The 24,526-nt window shown below is 44.3% G+C and overlaps 1 protein-coding gene across 3 annotated transcripts in view; it reads left to right on the top strand.

The window, feature by feature from the left end:
- Positions 1-24,526, top strand: part of telo2 (TEL2, telomere maintenance 2, homolog (S. cerevisiae)) — a 48,626-nt gene that overhangs the window by 20,254 nt on the left and 3,846 nt on the right. For 2 of the 3 annotated variants that reach the window (XR_010019359.1, XM_063059473.1), the window contains exons 10-19: positions 2,094-2,182; positions 5,470-5,556; positions 5,772-5,860; positions 6,088-6,179; positions 17,607-17,723; positions 21,705-21,776; positions 22,225-22,401; positions 22,712-22,803; positions 23,362-23,458; positions 23,705-23,769. Coding sequence is in view for 1 of the 3 variants with exons in the window: in XM_063059473.1 (XP_062915543.1) it covers positions 2,094-2,182; positions 5,470-5,556; positions 5,772-5,860; positions 6,088-6,179; positions 17,607-17,723; positions 21,705-21,776; positions 22,225-22,401; positions 22,712-22,803; positions 23,362-23,458; positions 23,705-23,769 (977 nt within the window). In the remaining 2 variants the exon portion in view is untranslated. The remainder of the gene's footprint in view (positions 1-2,093; positions 2,183-5,469; positions 5,557-5,771; positions 5,861-6,087; positions 6,180-17,606; positions 17,724-21,704; positions 21,777-22,224; positions 22,402-22,711; positions 22,804-23,361; positions 23,459-23,704; positions 23,770-24,526) is intronic. The other variant, XR_010019360.1, reaches the window with a different exon arrangement.

The following is a 24,526-nucleotide window of genomic DNA, read 5'->3' as shown; positions in this document are numbered from 1 at the left end:
AAGTTAGTGAAGTTACTCCGTTAGTTGGTGTGTGTGCCTTGGATCGCTGATCTTGTCCCCAGACTGCTACTGTGCAAAGGAAAGTTATCTTCAAAGACCTTTCTTGCCTGGGCTGTCTGCTCTCTATCTGCCGTCTGTCCTTACCTGGATATTAGGTTAACCCTTCCACACTAGCTCTACTGTATGAGAGAATGTACTGTCTAGTAGGAGAGTCTAGACTGAGGATGGTGACTGCTTTAACATAGTCGGTTGCCCACTCAGGATGAAGATGAGGTGAATTCTTTTCTCTCAAGGATGGTGTGTCTTTGTCTTTAATGTTGGTAAGGCAAAGATGAACCAGCTCTTGACAAACCAGGGGTGATAGGTGTTAGATCTGGAGATGATGTCTAGAAGATGTTAAGGAAATTACATTGCAGCTTTGCAAAACTAGTTAGGCTGAAGCTGGAATATTACATACAGTTCTGGTCACCCCATTATAGGAAGGCTTTTGAGGTTTTGGAGAGGATACAGAAGACACTTACCAGGATATTGCCTGGATTAGAGGGCATGTGCTATAATGAGAGGTTAGACAAACTTGGGTTGTTTTCTCTGCAGTGATGGAGGCTGACGGGAGGTCTGATAGCAGTTTATAAAGTTATGGGAGGCATAGATAGAGTAGACAGACAGTATCTGTTTCCCAGAGTTGAAATGTCAAATACCAGAGGGCATGCATTTAAGGGTTAATTTCAAAGGAGCTATGAGGGGCAAGTTTTTTCACAGAGTGGTGGGTGCCTGGAATGCACTGCCTGGGTGGTGATAGAGGCATATAAATCAGGAACTTTTAAGAGACGTTTAGATAGGCACTTGAATGTGAGGAAAATGGGAGGAAATAGACATTGTGTAAGCAGAAGAAATTAATTACCCATTTGATTATTAATTTAATTGGATTGGCATAACATTATAGGCCAAAGGGCCTATCCTGTGCTTACTGGTCTATGTTCTATGTAAGTCAAGATGAGGCATAAATCCTATGGTCACAGCTGTGTTATTAGATGTTCAGAGTGCATGTCACAGGGTCAGTTTGTACCAGCAAGCAATGCAGAGAAGTAACTACAAATAAAGGAATGTGAACATGTACTTTCCTTTGATACTGTGAATCGTTTGGCCTAATTTTAGAGGGGAAAAAACGTGAGCAGCTTTCAAAATCAGTTTTACCACTGAGATGTTTTGTTTCTGTCAGCAATACAGTGCCATACGTAGAATATACTGCAAATTAAAATAAGATATGTAAAATAACTAAGTAGTGCAAAAACTGACCAAAAATATTGAGGTTGTGTTCATGGACCATTCGAAATCTGATGGCAGAGAGGAAGAAGCTGTTTCGAAAACATTGAGTGTGTAAACAGCAACTACACGAGCATAGAACCAAATATATCGCAAGCTACTAGCAAGTTACAGGTGATTGTCAACATCTAACCAAGCATAATGTAAACTAATGCTGACACGGAAAAACATATTAAAAGCTCAAAGTAAATTTTATTGTCAAGGTACATATATGTCACCTTATACAACCCTGAGATTCATTTTATTTTGGGCATACTCAATAAATCTATAGAATTATAACCATAACAGAATCAATGAAAGACTGTTCAATGAGGGTGTTCAACCAGAGTGCAGAAGACAACACTCTGTGCAAATACAAAAGAGAAGAAATAATACATAAATAATATTGAGAATGTGAAATGAAGAGGCCTTGAAAGTGAGTTCTTCATTAGTTGTGGGAACATTTCAGTGATGGGGCAAGTGAAGCTAATTGAACTATAATTTGATCCCTAACTGAACGTAGGTTATTAGAGTGGTTAGTGTGGAGATGAGGTTACCGAACGGTGGGGCAGGCTGGATGGGCTGAGTGCCCCCTCCCGCCCACTCCTGATCTGCAGTCACACTCAGGTGGACAGTTGGGGCTCTGACCCCTTCACTGCAGGTCATTACACACCTGTGCAGTTACACACTTTGCTCTTGCATCAACAATTTGGTCGCCCCTTTCCCCACGCCCACATTGGTCCTTGTCCTCCTCCACAGCAGCTGATGAGTTGTGCTCTCTGATCTTTCAGTATGAGGACGATGAAGAGGCAAGGGAGATTCGCTCGCTCTGCACTCCGAGACCCCTGTCCAGCTGGGAGATCCCCCCACAGCCACACAGGTACTCAGAATCACAATCACAATCAGGTTTCATATCACTGACATACATTATGTCGTGGAATTTGTTGCTTTGCGATACATAACAATAAAAAACTATAAATTACAGTAAGTATATATTTAAAAATAAGTAGTGCAAAAAGGGAGCAAACTAAAACAGTGAGGTCGTGTACACAAGTTCATTGTTCATTCAGAAATCTGACAGCGCTGGGAAAGAAGCTGTTCCGGAAATGTTGAGTGTGTGTCTTAAGGCTCCAGTACAACCTCCTTGATGGTAGCAATGAGAAGAGGGCATGCGCTGGGTGATGGGGGTCCTTAATGGCGACTTGCTACTTTTTAGAGATATTGCCTTTTGAAAATGTCCTCAATTTGGGGAAGCTAATGCCCATGATGGAGCTGCCTGAGTTTGCAACTTTCTGCAGCTTTTTCAGCAGATTTCCTGCATGTTGGATTTCCATTTGCTGTGACATGTTCATTGGCGTAGTTCCCTTGTGGAAGGATCAGGTTAATAGTGGTCTACAGCAGGCAAAATCTGGCCTATTTTCTTGAAAGTACTCCTGTAATTCACCCTTCAGCTCAAATACCCTGTTGAGAACTCTTCCTCTGCTAAGCCACCAGATCTAGTCATAGTCATACTTCATTGATCCCGGGGGAAATTGGTTTTTGTTACAGTTGCACCATAAATAATTAAATAGTAATAAAACCATAAATAGTTAAATAGTAATATGTAAATTATGCCAGGAAATAAGTCCAGGACCAGCCTATTGGCTCAGGGTGTCTGACCCTCCAAGGGAGGAGTTGTAAAGTTTGATGGCCACAGGCAGGAATGACCTCCTATGACGCTCTGTGCTGCATCTCGGTGGAATGAGTCTCTGGCTGAATGTACTCCTGTGCCCACCCAGTACATTATGTAGTGGATGGGAGACATTGTCCAAGATGGCATGCAATTTGGACAGCATCCTCTTTTCAGACACCACCATCAGAGAGTCCAGTTCCATCCCCACAACATCACTGGCCTTACGAAAGAGTTTGTTGATTCTGTTGGTGTCTGCTACCCTCAGCCTGCTGCCCCAGCACACAACAGCAAACATGATCGCACTGGCCACCACAGACTCGTAGAACATCTCTGTACGTAGCCGGAGAATAGTCTGCTCTTTGTCCAGATTTTCAGTTTTTTTAAACATTCTTGAGTAAACTAGTCTTCGTTTAATAAAGTTAACCACTTTTGTAGCATCGTCCAAAACTTTTTTCATTTCATCTCAGAGTTTTTGACATCTGCACCTCTCTGTGAAGAAAGCAGTGTGTCGTGACAACGTCAGGATTTTCTTTTCTTACAAGAAAAATGAAACCTCTCAAGGAGCCAATCATTGATGGGGCACCATCAGTACAGATGCCAACACAGTTCCTCTAAGACAGATCTTTTGTTTCCAGATATGAAGATAAAACATTCAATATATCTTGGCCTTTGCTTGTTTCGGGCAGCTCTTTGCAACAGAAAAAGTTTTCTTGAATTTTGCCATCATTTACAAATCTTACAAATGCTACAACATGACATCTATTGGTGAAATCTGTTGACTCATCAACCTGGATAGAGAAGCTGTTGTTTTTCAGTTTATCACACAAGACTTTTTCAGCATCACGTGACATGTCATCAATACGTCAACTTATCATACTTTTTGAGACTGAAGCCTTTTCAATTTCTTGTACTGCATCTTGTCCTAACAGAGGGTTAATAAAATATAAACGAGAATGGCATAATAAATAACTAAATGGGAAAAGAGTAAAAAAGTACAAAAACTTAATACAATTCACTTCTAACCTACACAATTGCAATTTTTACAACAACAGCAAAGCAGCAGGCCAGCAGCTGAGTTGAGACATGTAAAAATTCCTTCTTTAGACTGAAAATTTCTCTCCAATTTTCTTCTACACCGGTAGAGTTTGTTCGCTCCCATAAGTCAGTCGGTGGTGGGTAAGGGGAAGTTGGGGGAGGTAATTCGGGAGCAAGAAGCGGACGTCACAGCCCAAGTTGGACGAGTCCATTCAATGCTCGGAAAATGCACTTAATGCTCCTCATCAGCCGACTGTCCTCCCCTCTGTGTAATACAGTGCTCACCAATTATCAGCCTACCATCCTCCCCCTGTGCAATACAGTGTTTGTCAACTATCAACCAGCTGTCCAGCCGTCTGCAATACAGTGCTCACCAATTATCAGCGGATTGTCCTCCCCCTGTGCAGTACAGTGCTCACCAATTATCAACCAACCGTCCTCCCCTCTGTGCAATACAATGCTCACCAATTATCAAAGGCCTTCCCAATCTCACATCAAAAACTGGGAATTAACATGGTCCTACTGCACACTGCCATACTGGGCTGAGAGACCTCTAATGAGATTGTTAACGGGGCTGCTTGGTCACTGTCCACCATTGCGAGCACTAGCTTCATGCATTGTGTGGTTCAAAAAATTATGGTGTTTTTTTTTAGATCATGATCTCTCTCGGAACCCTGGTTGAGAAACCCTGGTCTAGAGGTGTCCAGAATCCAAAGAGACATGACACTTGTTGTTTGTTGGATACATGTTTCTGTTGGCTCAGGACCCAACCACTAAACTTCTACAATGAGAGGGAGTGTGGTCACTTGATCACACGATGGGGAGGTTCCAGGGCTCTCTGCATCTAACCCACACTCTCTCTCATTCATTGGTCTCTCTGTCTTTAAACTCCCTGTAGGGAAGAATTTACCCATTTGGATGCAAAGTAAGAGACTGGTCAGCCCATCATGCTAGCGCTGGCCCTTTTGAAAAGAGTTCTCCATCTGCCCTTTCTCTGCTGACTTAGAGTCATATTGCACAACACAAACAGGCGCTTTGGCCCATCTAGTTCATGCTTAGATGTTTTACTGCCTTGTTTTACTGGCATGTGGCCAATAACCCTCCATACCCTTCCCATCCATGTAGAAACTTATCTTAATTTTAAATTGAACCCACATTCAGCACTTCCACTGGCAGCTCATTCACACTCTCACCATCCCCTGAGTGAAGACATTCCTCATCAGGTCCCCCTTAAATATTTCACCTTTCACACTTAACCTCCGCATTACTGGCGTTCCAGCTAATCTCTCTGCCCAACATCCCTTACAAGGCACCAGGATCTGCGATGCTGCTGAAACCAGCCAGCACTGGCATCCTCTTAGGATCTCTGCCTGTTTCCCCTCCTCCAATACAAAGACTTCTCACCGAGGACAATTACTGCCCTGAGGTGAGGACATTGATCGGCTCTGTTCCCTTCCTAGAAATGGCGAATCGCAGACAGACACCAGACAAGAAGCAGCTGAGAGCAGAGTCAGCGACCAGACAGAGACAGAGTCCGAGTTAGACAGGTTGGAAAATGAGTTTTATATCTACCCTGCCCCACACCCACTTCTTCCCCTATCCTTCGGCCCTCCTCTCTCTTCTGCACCCCACTCACCTTTTTCCACTATCCTGTCCCTATCTGTCCCAGCCCTCCTCTCTCCCCTCCCGCCCTCTCCTCACTCCTACCCTGCACTTTTGCTTACTCTCCTCTCATTCTCCATTCTCTCCCCTCTGCCGACAGTGATGATGAGCTGGTTCCCTATGACCTGTCTGCAGACTCTGAGTTGTGTCGCAGTCGAGCCCCGATGTATGTCAGCGACTGTCTGGAGGGTAAGCTTTGCCCACACAGGGTGGGGTGTGGGATGGGGGTGGTGGTGTTGGTGCCTGCATGTCTGGGCCACGGGAGGGGGAGGGGCTGTGTGTGTGTGCATGCGCACGCGCGCTTGTGTGTATGGACTGGAGGGGATAGGAGGCTGGGAGGAGATGGAGGGGAAGAATTTAACTGCGATAGCCTTCCTGGCACTGTCTGAGCTGTACCCTCCCTTCCACCCTTGCAGTACTGCTGGCATCGGACAATCCCGAGAGGGTGGAAGGGAGCTTGAAGGTCTTGGAGGACCTGATCAGAAAGAACCCGACTGCAGCCAGAGAGGTGAGGAGGAAGGGGCCTGGTGTTGTGTTATGACTGACTGAGACTGGGGAATAGTAAAGTCTGTATTCACGCAGCGAACCTGCGAGAGAATCTGACTCTCCTCATGTGGTGTTTCATACTTCACCACGAAAATAGCAGTGAACCGTTTTGATTGCTATAATCACCTACTTAACTCTAACATTTGGAATATAGTCAAAGGAACTGAACTATGAACATACATAAGAAATAGCCCATTGAGTCTGCTCCGCCATTCCATCATGGTTAACTTATTATCCCTCTCAAACCCATTCTGCTTTCTGGCCATAACCTTGATGCCCTGACCAATCAAGAACATATCTACCTCCGATGACTTGGCCTCCACAGCTTTCTGTGACAATGAATTCCACAGATTCACTACCTCCTGGCTAAATAAATTCCTCCACCTCTCTGTTCTAAATGGGCATCCCTCTATTCTGAGGCTTTGACCTCTGGTCCTAGACTCTTCCACTATGGGAAACGTGCTCTCAATATCCACTCTATCTAGGCCTTTCAATAGTTGATAGATTTCAATGAGATTCCCCTTCATTCTTCTAAACTCTAGTGAGCACAGGCCCAGAGCCATCAAACATTCCTCATAAGTTAACCCTTTTATTCCCAAAATCATTCTCCTGAACCTTCTCTGGATCCTCTTCAATGTCAGCACATTCCTTCTTAGATAAGGGGCCCAAATCTGCTCACATTACCCCAGGACAGTTTGACCAATGCCTTATAAAACCTCAGCTGCACAAACTTGCATTTATATTCTTGTCCTGTTGTTATAGTCCAGATATACAGAATTACATATTTACAATGGCAGCACGTACCAACTAGTGGAATCTCCTTGAATATTCAGTACGGTGTCTGCTCCAAAAGCCTTGAGTACAAACTGCAGACACCTTGTTACAGTGAGTGATGGTTCCATAAATATAAAACTAACCAGAAGGTTAAACAAGAAGACAGATCTCTGTTCTGAGCTCTGCATTAAGTGCACAAACTTTTAAATATAATTCTTTTAATTACTCTCACTGCAATCTGCAGCATGTAATTTCTCTTTCAGCAAAGTACTTTTAAATCGATTTAATGAACGACAGATTTCACAATCTTTTGAAGGATTCAGCGGACTTAACTCTCAAACAAGCAGGTATGGCACCTTTAGGCAGATGAAGGTTCATCACTGTGGTCAGAAGTGAGGTAGGAGGGGAGAACGTCAAGCCAGGCTGAAACACAAAAGAATGAGACCTGCTCTACCAAGCAGCCCCACTCCCCAGCCTTCTCCCTGTAACCTTTGATGCCGTGTCCAATCAAGAAACTATCAAGCCCTGCCTTAAATACAACCAACAACCTGGCTTCCGCAGCTGTCCGTGGTAATAAATTCCGTAAATTCACCACCCTTTGGCTAAAGAAATTTCCCGCATCTTTGTTTTAAATGGACGCTCCACCATCCTGAGGCTGTGCCCTCTTGCCCTAGACTCCCCCACCATGGAAAACATCCTTTCCACATCTGCTCTGTCTCGGTCTTTCAACGTTCAAAAGGTTTCAATAAGATCCCCCCATCCTTCTAAATTTCAGCGAGTACAGACCTAGAGCCATCAAATGTTCCTTGTTTGATAACCCTTTCATTCCCAAAATCATCCTTGTGAGCCTCCCCTGATCCCTCTCCAATGCCAACACATCTTTTCTTAAGTGAGGAGCCCAAAACTGTTCTCAATACTCAAGGTGAGGTCTCACCAGTGCCTTATAAAGCCTCAGCATCACGTCCCTGCTCTTGTATTCTTGTCCTCTTGAAATGAATGCTAACATTGCATTTGCCTTCCTCATCACTGACTCTGTCTGCAAGTTAACCTTTAGGGTGTTCTGCACAAGGACTCCCAAGTCCCTTTGCATCTCTGAATTTTGGATTTTCTCCCCATTTAGAAAATAGTCTGCACATTTATTTCTACTTCCAAAGTGCATGACCATGCATTTTCCAACATGTATTTCATTTGCCACTTTCTTGCCCATTCCCCTAATCTGTCTAAGTCCTTCTGCAGCCTACCTGTTTCCTCAACACTACCTGCCCCTCCACCAATCTTCGTATCATCTGCAAGCTTGGCAACAAAGCCATCGTCTAAATCATTGATATAAACATAAAAAGAAATGGTCCCAACACTGATCCCTGCGGAACACCACTACTCACTGGCAGCTAACCAGACAAGGGTCCTTTTATTCCCACCCTCTGCCTCCTACCAATCAGCCAAAGCTCTAACCATGCCAGTAACTTTCCTGTAATATCAGGGAGACAGAGGAGTGGCTACAGGATTGCTTCAAGTCAGTGGACTGGGCCTTGTTCAAGGACTCATCTGTGGATCCAAATAAATATAACATGATTGTCACAGACTGTATTAAAAACAGTTGTAGACGAGTGTGTCACCACAAAATCATTCAGAGTCTTCCCCAATCAGAAGCCTTGGATGAACCATGTGATCCACAATCTGCTGAGGGCCAGATCAGAGGCATTCAAGGCTGATAGCCAAAAATGTTACAAGAGGTTCAGATATGATCTCTGGAAAGTCATCTCACAGGCAAAGTGGCAATTCCAGGCCACTCAAATAAGGATGCTCGACATTTGTGGCAGGGTTTGAGTGTTTGCACCTCTTATAAATTTAAATCGGGCAAAATTTGCAACAACAGAGCTTCGCTTTCAGATGAACTCAATGCCTTCTATGCTCGCTTTGACTATCAAAACATGGTGAGACCATCACAGACTCCCACAGCCCCCGATGACCCTTTGATTTCAGTCTCTGAGGGTGAGATGAGAGCATCCTTCAGGAGGATGATGCCACAAAAGCATCGGGCCAGACGGGGTACCTGGCCAAGAACGAAAGACCTGTGCTGATCAACTAGCTGGAGTGTTCACTGAGATCTTTAACCTCTTGCTTTGGCAGGCTGAGGTACCCTCCTGCTTCAAGCAATTATACCGGTGCCTAAGAACGTGGTGAATTCAATAGCACTTATTGTACCTTTAAGAAGTGTTCACCCCCTTGAAAATGTCATATTTTATTGTTTTACAACATTGAATCACAGTGGATTTAATTTGGCTTTTTTGACACTGAACAACAAAAAATACTCTTTCGTATCAGAGTGAAAACAGATCTGTACAAAATGATCTAAATTAATTACTAATAGAAAACACAAAATAATTGATTGCATAGATATTCATCCCCTTTAAGTCAGTACTTAGTAAATGCACCTTTGGCAGCAATCACAGCCTTGAGTCTGTGCCATATTCTTTCCATTTCTTGATGTGATTTAATTGTACTCCAAGGGATATTCAGTGACTTGGAAATTTTCTTATATCCATCTCCTGATTTGTGCTTTTCAATAATCTTTCCATGGATTTGCTTGGAGTGTTCGTTTGTCTACAGGGTTTAGTTTTTGACAGGATACTGACTCGCCAGCAGTTAGACCTTCCAGATACATGTGTATCTTTACCACAATCAATTGAAATACCTTGACTACATACAAGTCTCCAAAAGCAGATCTCCAATTAACTAATTATGTGACTTCTAAAACCAATTGGCTGCAGCGGTGATAATTTAGTTGTCAAATTAAAGGGAGTGAAATTTATGCAATCAATTATTTCATAATTAATTTAGATTTGTAGAGTTCTGTTTTCACTTTGACACAAAAGAGTCTTTTTCTGTTGATCAATGTCAAAAAAGCCAAATTAAATCCATTGTGATTCAATGTTGTAAAACAATAAAACATGAAAACTTCCAAGGGGTTGAATACTTTTTACATCTACAGTGATGAAGTGTTTTGAGAGGTTGGTGATGAAACATCAACTCCTGCCTGAGAAGCGACTTGGATCTGATACAATTTGCGTACCGCGCAATGCATCCACTGCAGATGCCATCTCGTCGGCTCTTCGCTCAATCCTGGAACACCTGGACAGCAAAGTTCATACATCAGGTTGTTCTTTATCGACTACGGCTTGGCATTCAATACTAACGTCCGCTCAAGACTAATCAATAAACTTAAACACCTTGGCCTCAGTACCTCCTTGTGCAATTGGATCCTCATTTTCTTCACTTGCAGACTCCAGTCAGTTTGGGTTGGCAGCAACATTTCCTACACAATCTTGATCTGTACAGGTGCACCAAAAGGCTGTGTGTTTAGCCACCTGCTCTAGTTGCTTTACGCTTATTATTGTGTAACTAAGCACAGCTCAAACGCCATATTCAAGTTTGCTGATGGTGCCACTGTCAGAATATAGAACTGAGATTGAAAATCTGGTTGAGTGGTGCCATAACAACAATCTCTTACTTAATGTCAGCAAGACCAAAGAGCTGATTATTGACTTCAAGGGGAGGAAACCAGAGGTCCATGAGCCACTCCTCATTGGGAGATCAAAGGAGGAAAGAGTCAATAGCCTTAAATTCCTCTGTGTTAGGTTCAGAGGATCTGTCCTGTACCCAGCACATAAGTGTAATTATGAAGAAAGCAAGACTGCCTCTACTTCCTTAGGAGTTTATGAAGATTTGGCATGACATCAATGACATAAGGAAAAGAGAAGAGGTCCTAAAGTGAGAATTTAAGAGTGCTAGCTAGAAAGCTGAAAACCAGGACCTCCAGGGTAACAATTTTTGGATTGCTGCCTGTATCACGCACCAGAGGGGGCAAGGATAGAATCATTTGGTAGATGAATGTGTGGCTGAGGAACTGTTGTAAGGGGCAGTGTTTCAGAATTATGGATAATTGGGGAAGGTATGACCTGTACAAAAGGGATGGACTGCACCTGAGTCCAAGGGAGACCAATATCCTTGCAGGCAGGTTTGCTGTTGGGCTTGGAAGTTGTTTTAAATTAACCTGTCAGAGTGATAGGGCTGATGATAGGGATTTTGGTCTACAAGCAGAGCTACTGTATAGGGAGACTATAAGGAAGGACAGGTAGATGATAGGGCAAAATTGCAGTCAGTGGGATGGGTTGCAGTATAAAAGGGAGACAAAATTGAAAAGGGTAACAAATACAGGACTGAAGGTGCTATATTTGCACACGGTATGCACAATTAGAGATTGGCAGGTAAGATGTTCTGGGTAGTCATGGCTAAAAGACAAGTGTAGTTGGGAGCTTAATATCCAAGGATTAACAGTCTATCAGAAGGCTAGGCAGGTAGGCACAGGAGGAGGAATGATTCTTTTGGTAAAAAATAAAATCTTTAGAAAGAGGTGACATAGGATCGAAGATGTAGAATCCTTGTGGGTAGAGTTAGAAAACTGCAAGGGTAGGAAGATCCTGATGGGAGTTATTTACAGGCCTCCAAACAGTAGCCAGGATGTGACCTACAAATTACAGTGGGAGACAGTAAAAGTATGTAAAAAAGACAATGTTACCCTAACATTATGTTATCATGGGAGATTTCAATATGCGCATAGATTTGGAAAATGAAATAGGTGCTGGAACTGGAGAGGATTTGTGGAATGCCTGTGAGTGTGAGGCGGCTTTTTGAAGCAGCTTGTTCAGCCCAATTGGGCGGGGGCAGGGGCTCAGCAGTTCTGGATTGGGTGTTACGTAATTAACTGAATAGCGTTAGAGAGCTTAAGGTAAAAGGAAGCTTTAGGAAACAGTGATCATAATATGGTAGAACTCACCCTGCAAATTGACAGGGAGAAGCTAAAGTTAGATGTATCAGTATTACAGTGGAGTAGAGGCCAGAAATAGGAAGATTATACAATTTAACACATGGCTAAGGAGTCGGCGCTGGAGGGAAGGCTTTTGGATAATTGGGCTCTCTTCCAGGGAAGGTGGGACCTGTAGAGAGGGGACGGTTTGCACCTGAACCAGAGGGGAACTAATATCCTAGTGGCAAGGCTGGTTAATGCTGCACGGTGGGGTTTAATCTGGAGTTGCAGAGGATGGGAACCGGAGTGCCAGAACAATTAGTGGAGAGGTTGTGGAAGCAGATGTTGCTAAGACCTCAGGCAGAGCCAGGAATCAAATGGTTGAGCATGATGCTACAAGTGTCCTGAGCTGCATGTATTTCAATGCAAGAAGTATTGTAGGAAAGGCAGATGAGCTCAGGGCCTGGATCAACACTGGAATTATGATATTGTAGCCATTAGTGAGACTTGGTTGCAGGAGGGTTAGGGGTGGCATTACTAGTCAGGGAAAATGTCACGACAGTGCTCTATCAGGACAGACTGGGGAACTAATCTAGTGAGGCATTGGGGGTGGAATTGAGTGATAAAGGTATGACCATGTTAATGGGGCAATATTCAAGATCATCCAACAGACCAAACAAACTTGTAACAAGATCACAGACTGTTGCAAGATATATAAGGTCGTTATAGCAGGTGATTTTAACTTTCTACGTATTGACTGGGAATCCAATACTATAAAAGAACTGGCAACACACATCAAAGTTGCTGGTGAACGCAGCAGGCCAGGCAGCATCTCTAGGAAGAGGTACAGTTGACATTTTGGGCCGAGACCTTTCGTCAGGACTAACTGAAGGAAGAGCTAGTAAGAGATTTGAAAGTGGGACGGAGAGGGGGAGATCCAAAATGATAAGAGAACACAGGAGGGGGAGGGATGGAGCCAAGAGCTGGACAGGTGATAGGCAAAAGGGATATGAGAGGATCATGGGACAGGAGGCCCAGGGAGAAAGAAAGGGGGGGGGGACCCAGAGGATGGGCAAGGAGTATAGTCAGAGGGACAAAAAGGAGAGAGAGAGAAAGAATGTGTGTATATAAATAACTAACGGATGGGGGTACGAGGGGGAGGTGGGGCATTAGCGGAAGTTAGAGAAGTCAATGTTCTTTAGTTTCAAAGTAAATATTGCAAAAAGATAATTCTGGTCTGCGATTTGAGATTCTAAATTGGAGAATGGCAAATTTGATGGTATCAGAAAGCATCTGGCAAGTTGGATTGGAACAGACTGTTTTCTGGCAAAGGTGTACTTGGTAAGTGGGAGGCCTTCAAAAGTGAAATTTTGAGAGTGCAAAGCTTGTATGTGACTGCTGAATAAAAGGTAAAGATAACAATTCTCTTGAGAGACTTGGTTTTCAAGATATATTGAGGCCCTGGTTAATTTTAAAAAAGGAGGTACGTAGCAGGTAGAGGCAGGTAGGAACAAATGAGGTACTTATGGAGTATAAGAAATGCAAGAGAACTCTAAGAAATCAGGAGGATTAAAAGAAGGCATGAGGTTAAGCAGACAAGGTGAAGGAAAATCCTAAGGGATTCTACAGAGACGTTAAGAGTAAAAGGATTGTGAAATACAAAACTGACCCTCCGTAAAATCAGAATGGTAAACCACGCATGGAGCCAAAAGAGATGGGGAAGATCTGTATCTGTAATTACTCAGGAGACGGACACAGAGTCTATAGAAGTGAGGCAAAACGGCATCAACTTCATGGACTCCGTACAGATTACTGAGGAGGAGGTGTTTGCTGTCTTGAGGCAAATTAGGGTGGTTAAATCCCCAAGGCGTGACGTGGTGTTCCCTCGGACACAGTGAGAGGCAAGTGCAGAAATTGTTAGCGCCCTAGCAGAGATATTTAATTCATCCTTGGAGACAGGTGAGGTACCAGAGGATTGTAGGATAGCCAATGTTGTTCCACTGTTTAAGAAAGGCTCTAAAAATTAATCAGGAAATCATACGCTAGTGAGCCTGACATCAGTAGTGGGAAAGTTATTGGAAGGTATTCTAAGGGACCAGATATGTAAGTATTCGGATAGACAAGGACTGATTAAGGATAGTCAACATGGCTTTGTGCGTGGTAGGTCATGTCTAACCAATCTTAGAGTTTTTCAAGGAAGTTACCAGAAAAGTTGATGAAGGCAAGGCAGTGGATGTTGTCTTCCATGGATTTTAGCAAGGCACTTGACATGGTCCTGCATGGAAGGTTGGTCAAGAAGATTCAGTCGCTTGGCATTCAAGATGAGGGGTAAATTAGATTAGACATTGGTTTTGTGGGATAAGCCAGAGAGTAGTAGTACAGGGTTGCTTCTCTGACTGGAGGCCTGTGATTGGAGGAGTGCCACAAGGATTAGTGCTGGGTCCATTTTTGTTTGTCATCTATATCCACAATCTGAATGATAATGTGGTGAACTGGATTGGCAATTGTGCGGATGACACCAAGAATGAGGGTGTAGTGGACAGTGAGGAACACTATCGAGACTTGTGGGATCTACACCAGCTGGAAAAGGGGGCTGAAAATAGCAGGTGGAATTTAATGCAGACAAGTGTTGCACTTTTGTAGCACCAGCCATGGTAGGTTTTACACAGTGAATGGTAGGGCCCTGAGGAGTGTGATAGGACAAAGGGATCTGGGAATACTGGTCCATAATTCATTGAAAGTGGTGTCACAGGTAGATAGGGTCATGAAGAAAGCTTTTGGCACATTGGCCTTCATAGATCAAAGTGTTGAGTACAGGATGTGGGATGTTACATTGAAGTTTAAGACATTGGTGAGGCCTAATTTGGAATATTGTGTGCAGTTTTGGTCACCTACCTATTGGAAAAGTGTAAATAAGGTTGAACGAGTACAGAGAAAATTTACAAGGATGTTGCTAGGTTTGGAAGATCTAAATTATGTGGTAAAATTGAATAGATTAGGATTTTATTTCTTGGAACGTAGAAGATTGAGAGATTTGATAGAGGTATACAAAATTATTAGGGATATAGAGAGGGCAAATGCAAGCAGACTTTTTCCACTGAGGTTGGGTGAGACTGGAACTAGAGGTCATCGGTTAAGGGTGAAAGCTGAAAAGTTTAAGGGGAACATGAGGGAGAACTTCTTCACTCAGAATGTGGTGAAAGTGTGGAACAAGCTGCCAGCAGAAATGATGGATGCAAGCTCAATTTCGGCGTTTAAGACAGTTTGATAGGAACATGGAGGGCTCTAGTCCCAGTGCAGATCAATAGGAGTAGGCAGTTTAAATTGTTTGGCACAGACTAGATGGGCTAAAGTGCCAGTTTCTGTATTTCACTTTTCTATGACTCGAAGGGTGGTGAATCTGGACTGTCGAGGCTAGGTTACTGGGAGAATTTAAGCCGAGGTTACTAGGTTCTTGATTAGTCAGGGCATGAAAGGTTATGGGGAGGAGGCAGGAGAGTGGGGTTGAGAGGGAAATTGATCAGCCGTGATTAAATGGTGCAGGACAAAAGATTTGTCCAAATCTTTGACAGACTTCTATAGATGTGTAGTGGAGAGTATGTGGAAACACCAATGCCATTGTATGGAAAGTCCTATAAAATGCAGATATGGTCCAGTCCATCACAGGTAAAGCCCTCTCAGCATTGAGTACATCTGAATGAACGCTGTCACAGGAAAGCAACATCCATCATCAGGAACCCTAGTGCCCAGGCTATGCCCTTTTCTCACTATTGCCATCAGGAAGGTGGTACAGGAGCCTCTGGACTCACCACCAGGTTCAGGAACAATAATCAGAATCAGGTTTAATATTACTGGCATATGTCATGAAATTTGTTGTCTTTGCATCAGCAGTAGAATCCAATACATTATAAAAGTGGGGGGAAAACTGAATTACAGTAAATATATATATATAAATAGTTAAATCATTAAGTGGTGCAAAAATAGAAATAAAAAAATAGTGAGATAGTGTTCATGGGTTTAATGTCCATTCAAAAATCAGATTTCTGAGGGGGAAAGGCTGTTCCTGAATTGTTGAAGGTGTGCTTTCAGGCTTCTGTACCTACCTTCCTGATGGTAGCAGTGAGAACAGACCTGAGTGATTGGGGGGGGGGGGTCCTTAATGATGGATGTTGCCTTTTTGAGGCATTGCTCCTTAAAGATGTCCTAGATAGTACGGAGGCTAGTGCCTTTGATGGAGCTGACTAAGTTTACAACTTCAATCCTGTGTAGTAACCCCCTCCCCCATGTTGGACAGTGATGTAACCAGTTAGAATGCTGTTCATGGTACATCTGTAGAAATTTCTGCGAGTCGCTGGTGACGTACCAAATCTCCTCAAACTCAACAATCACGCTCTTGAACCAAAGGGGTAACTTCACTTGTCCCGTCACTGAAATGTTTCCACAACCCATAGACTCACTTTCAAGATCTCTTCATCTCATGTTCTCCACATTTGATTATTTGTTATTATTATTATTTCTTTTTGTATTTGCACAGTTTGTCATCTTTTGCACACTGGTTATATGCCCAGTTGGTGCTATTATGGTTATTGGATTTATTGAGTAGGCCTACAAGGAAATGAATCCCAGGGTTGTTCAAAGTTCAAAGCCAATGCAGAAGCCTGATTGTTGCAGGCCACAGCCTCAGTTCAGTGCAGAGACAAGTAAACCTCATGGAGCAGTGATCTAAACTGACCCATCCCTTGCCTCTGGCCCCGACATCCTGACCTTTCCAGTCTGGCCCGACGCTTAAATCATCCAAATCTCAGGTCATTTCTTACTCTCCAACCCCCGCCTCGATTCATCCTGAACCCAATCTTTCCAATTCTGCTCAGTGCTTAAATTGATCAAACCTCAGGTCTTTCCTCGCTCTTGGGCCCACACTCTGCCTCAACTATCCTCAGTTCTGCCGTATCGAATTGCCTCCAGGTCATCTCCAGCAATGGCCATACATTTGGCTCCGGTAACTGGCGACTTTGCGCATGCTCTCCCGAGCAAACTGCCCTTTCCATTTGCTCATTCTATGCTGTCCAGCCTGGACTCTGCCACGCTGCAACTGTTCTGCACCTTCAAGACCTTGGTTCACGCTGCAAAAATGTCAGGGCGTACAGGTGATTCAAAAGCTCAACTCCGACAGGGAAGTTACAAGCTTTTGTTTGAGTGTACATTTACCAGCAAAAGTATGATTAATAAAGAATTTAGCTGTTTTATTTGCCACCAGCAAGTAGTCGCTGACCTTCACCAGCTCCATCTGAAACTGGTTGTATATGGTGACATATATATATACGTTTATCTTTATCTTTGAAAGTTTAATTTTGAAGTGGCATAGACACACCTCTAACAATGTGCTAACAGCAGGAACATTCATCTATAGTCTGTCCCTGTAGGACAGAGTCCGAATGTCCCACATCCACTGATTGGTTTCACTAGCTACAAAGTTGTAAGTTAAACTGTGAACAGGATATATTTCCTAAAGACTGGTTCTCATTTTAGTTCATCCATAATTATGCTTTCCGTGAACTTATAACTCAAGAACGATCCCTAACACCAGGATGTCCAACTTGCATGAGTGTGTGTTTTCAGGCAAGAACCTGGGCTCTGGGGTTAACTCCTCCCTCGGAGTCTCTCACACCCAGGACGGGCTGCAGTGAAGGAGAAGTATCCCATGGAAAGGGGTTGTGTGGGTGAAGGGTGGGGTTTGACCCAACGAGAGGGATCGTTGCGGCTGGATTTTCATTGTGTCACTCTCCCAGCCTTGCTTTCTGCCCACAGGTCAGTGTGGAACTCACCAAGGTCCTGCTACACCTTGAAGACAAGTTCGGCATTGTAGGGTTCACTGGATTGCGGCAGCGGGCACTGGTGGCCCTGACTGTGACCAGCGTGGTTCCGGTGAGTATTGGGCGGGCTGTGGTCCGTGGACCTGAACCACATACTGTCTGTCTGCCAGTGACCTGAGACCCACCCCTCACTGTCCATTCCCTCTCACTCTTTACCCTCCAACACATTCTGCACCATACTTGAACCAGACTGGCTGCTGTACGTCTAGTTTCCTCTCTTGGTTCTTTATCCACAGCCCAATCATCAGCATCAGGTTTACTATCACTGGCATATGTTGTGAAATTTATTGTTTTATGTCTGCAGGTCTTTGCAATACATAATTATAATAAGACATATGTAAATCTGTGTGTATTTAAATAATTATGCTACTTTTCATCAATACTGAGTACACCATTTAAACAATCACAGCCTAGGTTGAAAAAAGTATGTGAACGTCTGGGGTAATGACTTCTACAAAAACTGTTTGGAGTCAGATGTTCCAATCAATGAGATGAGATTGGAGGTGTGGATTGTAAAGGTGTCCTACCCTATAAAAAAAGACACACAAAGTAAATGCTCTTCTCAAGAAAGATATGTTTATGTGCACCATGCCTCGATCAAAACAGCTTTCTGAGGACCTTAGAAGAAGAATTGTAGAGATGCATGAAGTTGGACAAGGCTACAAAAGCATTTCTAAAGACGTGAGTGTTCATCAGTCCACAGTAAGAGAAATTGTCTACAAATGGAGGAAATACGGTACTGTTGCTACTCTCCCTAGGAGTGGGTGCCCTGCAAAGGTCACACCAAGAGCACAATATACAATGCTGAAGTAGGTGAAAAAGAATCCAAAGGTAACGACAAAAGATCTGCAGAAAGCTCTGGAACTTGCTAAAGTCTCTGTTCATGTGTCCACTATAAGAAAAACACTGAACAAGATGTTGTTGTGTTGTGCTCTTGGTGCAACCTTTGCAAGATGCCCAGCAGAAGTGGTTCTACTGCCACTTCCAGCAGAAGTATTTGAGGCAGGTTCAATGTTGTCGTTTAAAGTTAAATTGGATAGATATATGGACAGGAAAGGAATGGAAGGTTATGGGCTGAGTGCAGGTCGGTGGGACTAGGTGAGAGTAAGAGTTCAGCACGGACTAGAAGGGCCAAGATGGCCTGTTTCCGTGCTGTCATTGTTATATGGTTATAAAAGCTAAAAGAAGATATGAAGTTGCTCTGGCAAGTAGGGTGAAAATAAATCACAGGGGTTTCTACAGTTATATTAATAGCAAAAGGATAGTGAGGGATAAAATTGGTCCCTTAGAGAATCAGAGTGGACAGCTATGTGTGGAACCAAAAGAGATGGGGGAGATTTTGAACAATTTCTTTTCTTCGGTATTCACTAAGGAGAAGGATATTGAATTGTGTAAGGTAAGGGAAACAGGTATGGAAGTTATGGAAACTATGCTGATTAAAGAAGAGGAAGTACTGGCACTTTTAAGGAATATAAAAGTGGATAAGTCTCCGAGTCCTGACAAGATATTCCCTAGGACCTTGAGGGAAGTTAGTGTGGAAATATAGCAGGGGCTCTGACGGAAATATTTCAAACGTCATTAGAAACAGGGATGGTGCCGCAGGATTGGCATATTGCTCATGTTGTTCCATTGTTTAAAAAGGGTTCTAAGAGTAAACCTAGCAATTATCGGCTAGGAATCTCATATGGATAGAGTTTGACATCAGTGGTGGGTAAATTAATGGAAAGTATTCTTAGAAATGATATATATAATTATCTTGATAGACAGTGTCTGATTAGGAACAGTCAACATGGATTTGTGTGTGGAAGGTCATGTTTGACAAATCTTATTGAATTTTTTGAAGAGGTTACAAGGAAAGTTGACGAGGGTAAAGCGGTGGATGTAGTCTGTATGGACTTCAGTAAGGCCTTTGACAAGGTTCCACATGGAAGGTTAGTTAGGAAGGTTCAATTGTTAGGCATTAATATCGAAGTAGTCAAATGGATTCAGCAGTGGCTGGATGGGAGACGCCAGAGAGTAGTGGTGGATAACTGTTTCTCAGGTTGGAGGCCGGTGTCTAGTGGTGTGCCTCAGGGATCTGTACTGGGTCCAATGTTGTTTGTCATATACATTAATGATCTGGATGATGGGGTGGCAAATTGGATGAGTAAGTATGCAGATGATACTAAGACAGGTGGCGTTGTGGATAATGAAGTAGGGTTTCAAAGCTTGCAGAGAGATTTAGGCCAGTTAGAAGAGTGGGCTGAAAGATGGCAGATGGAGTTTAATGTTGATAAATGTGAGGTGCTACATTTTGGTAGGACTAATCAAAATAGAACATACGTGATAAATGGTAGGGCATTGAAGAATGCTGTAGAACAGAGGGATCTAAGAATAATGGTGCATAGTTCCCTGAAAGTGGAATCTCATGTGGATAGGGTGGTGAAGAAAGCTTTTGGTATGCTGGCCTTTATAAATCAGAGCATTGAGCATAGGAGTTGGGATGTAATGTTGAAATTGTACAAGGCATTGGTGTGGCCAAATTTGGAGTATTGTGTACAGTTTTGGTCACTGAATTATAGAAAAGATGTCAACAAAATAGAGAGAGTACAGAGAAGATTTACTAGGATATTACCTGGGTTTCATCACCTAAGTTACAGAGAAAGGTTAAACAAGTTGGGTCTTTATCCTTTGGAACGCAGGAAGTTGAGGGGGCACTTGATAGAGGTATTTAAAATTATGAGGGGGATACAGAGTTGACGTGGATAGGCTTTTTCCATTGAGAGTGGGGGAGATTCAAACAAGAGGACATGGGCTGAGAGTTAAAGGGCAAAAGTTTAGGGGTAATATGAGGGGGAACTTCTTTACTCAGAGAGTGGTAGCTATGTGGAACGAGCTTCCAGCAGAAGTGGTTGAGACAGGTTCGATGTTGTCGTTTAAAGTTAAATTGGACAACTATATGGACAGGAAAGGAATGGAGGGTTACAGGCTGAGTGCAGGTTGGTGGGACCAGGTGAGAGTAAGAGTTCGGCACGGACTAGAAGGGCCGAGATGGCCTGTTTCCGTGTTGTAGTTGTTATATGGTTAAGAGTGGAAGGACACCATGGAGGAAAGCACTGCTCTGGAAAAAAAACATTACTGCACGTCTCAAGTTTGCAAAAGACCACCTGGATATCCTACAACACTTCTGGAACACTGTTCTGTGGACAGATGAAACAAAAGTTTTAACTTTTTGTCAGAAATGCACATTGCAATGTTTGGAGGAAAAGGGCACTGCAGACCAACACCAAAACCTCATCCCAACTGTGAATCACGGTGGAAGGAGCATCACGGTTTGGGGCGGCTTTGCTGCCTCAGGGCCTGGACAGCTTCCAATTGTTGAGGGAACAGTGAATTCAAAATTCTGTCAAGACATTTTACGGGAGAATGTCAGGGTAGTGGAACATCTCCTGAAGCTTAATAGAAGTTGGATGATGCAACAAGACAATGATCTGAAACACAGGAGTAAATCAATAACGAATGGTTTAAAAAGAAGGAGATTCAGGTTTTGGAACGGCCAAGTTAGACTCCAGACCTTAACCGAATTGAGATGCTGTGACATGACCTGAAGAGGGTTGTTCATGCAAGGTATCCCAGAAATATTGATGAACTAAAACAGTTTTGTATGGAAGAATGGTCTAAAGTTCCTCCTCATTGTTGTGCAAGTCTGGTCAGCAGCTACAGGAAATGTTTGGTGGAGGTTATTCCTGCTGAAGGAGGCTCAGCCAGTTATTAAAAACAAGGGTTCACGTACTTCTTCCAGCCTGGACTGTCAATGATTAAATGTGTTCAGTAAAGACATGAAAAGTTCAATTGTTTGTGTGATATTAGTCTAGGCAGATTCTGTTTGTCTATTATTGTGACTTAGATGAAGATCAGACCACATTTTATGAGTAACTAATGCAGAAAACCAGGTATTTGCAAAGGGTTCACAAACCTTGTTTTGCAACGTATATGTGTGTGTATACATATATATTTACAGGACTCTGTTTCACATTTTGTCCCTCAATCACAGGTCACTCAGTACCTGACCTCAGAGTTCTACGCCGTGAACTACAGCCTGTCCCAGCGCCTGGACATCTTGGATGTAAGTAATGGTTAGAATAATAGTTTACAGTGCCAATGATGACCGATCAGGGTTCAATTCCCACTGTTGTCTGTAAGGACCCAGTGTGTTCTCCCCGTAACTACATGGGTTTCCTCTGGGTGCTCTGGTTTCCTCCTACATTCCAGAGATTATCTAGAACGTAGGAGGACAGATTAGGGCGATAAGTTGTGGGTATGGGAAGCATGGCAACAGTTGCGGGCTGCCCCCAGCACATCCTCATACTATTGGTCTTGATGAAAATGACACGTTTTGTTGTATCTTTCAAGGTATGTGTGATAAATGAAACTAAACTTTAATCTTTAAAGTATTTGCCCACCTTCCCAGGCTGTTCCTGGCAGGCAGCCACACTGAACCCCCGCACTAACTGTCACACTGACCGCATGTGCTGAAACCCCTCTGATGACTGTCTGTTTGTGTCTGTGTACAGGTGCTGGTGCTCTCTGCCCAGGAACTGGCCCAGCCTGGACCTGCAGCAGGCAGCCTGTCAGACAAGAGCGCAGACCCGTTCCTTCAACTGCAGCACAGGGTGGTGTCCGACCCCAGCCAGCACTGGAAACAAATCATCGAGCAGAGGCTGCAGAACAAGACCCGTCGCTTTAGTAAAGTGGGTCGGGGTGGGCAGTCAGTTGTAGGCACCGGTGGGGGGGGGGGGAAGAGGAGTGCTGGGGTTTACTGTCCCCCATGTGCATCAGGTTCTGAGAGGGAGAAGAACAAAAGCAATTCTGAGCTCCCTGAGTCTCTCTGCTCCTCCCTCTCCCCCCCTCCAGAGGAAGAGGAGAAGGTGGTGTGGGGAGGGAGGAGGTGGATCAGGCACTGGGAATGGAACAGATGTCCATGAGTGGGGATGGGAATGACTTGAACATGGGCCTCCCTTCAGTCCTGGTCCTCCAGCTGACATTGCTGCTCTTTGTCAGGGCTCGTTGAGACCAAGACGTCAGGCATCTCCCAACCGTCTGGGTCCAGTGGCCGGACATTTCTTCTTCCCCTTGATCAACAACTACGACAGGTAACAGCCACTGACCGATATCCGCCCGTCTCCTCTCCCCTTGCCCAATCTAGTTACTCCGATCAACGCAGCTGCCTAAAGGGGTGGAAATTAATGAAGAAGGGCAGGGGATGTAGGAAATGAGGGGGAGGTGGGGGTGGAGCATATGGTTGAGAGTTAAAGGGCAAAAGTTTAGGGGTAACATGAGGGAGAACTTCTTTACTCAGAGAGTGGTAGCTGTGTGGAACGAGCTTCCAGCGGAAGTGGTTGAGGCACGTTCGATGTTGTCGTTTAAAGTTAAATCGGATAGATATATGGACAGGAAAGGAATGGAGTGTTATGGGCTGAGTGCAGGTCAGTGGGACTAGGTGAGAATAAGAGTTCAGCACAGACTAGAAGGGCCGAGATGGCCTGTTTCCGTGCTGTAATTGTTATATGGTTATATGATGTTGGGGAGGGAAGGGAAACTCAGTGAACACCAGGGGAGGGGCTATGAGGCAGCGGTTGGTAAATAGTGTGTGGCTCAGTATCAGGACTAACCTCTCACCTCTGACCATTCACCCCAACCCCATGACCCAGACCTCAGGCTGCCTACGACTTCCTGTCGGAGCCACTGATGCTTGGCCGTCTGACCCACAGTCTTGCTGTCTTGGTGTACCTGTCCGTCAATGTGCCGGTGAGAAGGTGGGAGAGGAATGTTGGGGAGGGAAGGGCAGCTTTGGGTCTGGGGCCAAGATTGAAATGATATGGGTGGTGGGTGAAGGAGGTGTGACTGGAGAATGTACATGCTGTCCTCTGGTGGGGGTGGCTCTCTCTGTGGTTGGGGGGGGGAGTGGGGGAGGGAACTCTGGGGGGTGAGATTGCCTCTATCCCAACATCTCTCCTCCCTCCTGTGCTGACAGCCACCATTGCCCTCCCTTAGATTGCCATTTCCATGGGCATGGCTCTGCTCGGATTCACCTGGGCCCTTCGTTACCACCCAGACACGTAAGTAGCTGGTCGTCCTTCAGCCCTTCCCTCTCTCTGCTCATCACCTCCTCTGGTCATCTCCTCTCCGCACCCACAGGACATTGACCCACGGGAGGCCTCACTGGTCACTGCTCTAGCCGAACCTCGGCACGGTGACAGGCAGACAGACCCATTCTGATCTCCATTTGCACAGAGCAAGGGTCAGTCATGTTCAGGCTGCAGAGATTCTGGGGTCTATTTTTTTGGGTGAGAAACATTTGCAAATCCACTGTGCGTCCTTGGGTGCCTCCACCTTTGAGTGTGTTCCCTAGATGTGGGAACTCTGCCCTGGTTCCCTGGGCTCAGGATCACTAATTCTATTTTAATTCTATTTCCCTATCCCATTCTGTCCATGGCCTCTTCTACTGCCACGACGAGGCCACACTCAGGCTGGAGGAGCAACATCTCACCTTTCATCTGAATATCCTCCAACCTGATGCATGAACATTGGTTTCTCCAACTTCTGGTAATTTCTTCCTCCTCCCCCCCCACCCCCTTTTCTCTTTTTGCATTCCTCATTCTGGCTCCCCTCTTATTTTTTTCCTCTTCTGCTCACCTCTGGTTCCCCTCCTCCTTTCCTATCAGATTCCTCCTTCTAAAGCCCTTTACCTCTTTCATCTATCATCTCCCAGTTTCTCACTTCACTTCTCTCCTCCCTCCACCCAAACAAGTCTCACCTATCACCTACCAACTTGTTCCCTTTCCCTTCCCCTTACCTTCTTACTCTGGCTTCTAC

Source organism: Mobula hypostoma, chromosome 9 (assembly GCF_963921235.1).
Source record: "Mobula hypostoma chromosome 9, sMobHyp1.1, whole genome shotgun sequence".
NCBI lineage: Eukaryota > Metazoa > Chordata > Chondrichthyes > Myliobatiformes > Myliobatidae > Mobula > Mobula hypostoma.
This window is presented reverse-complemented; position numbering and strand designations above follow the sequence as displayed.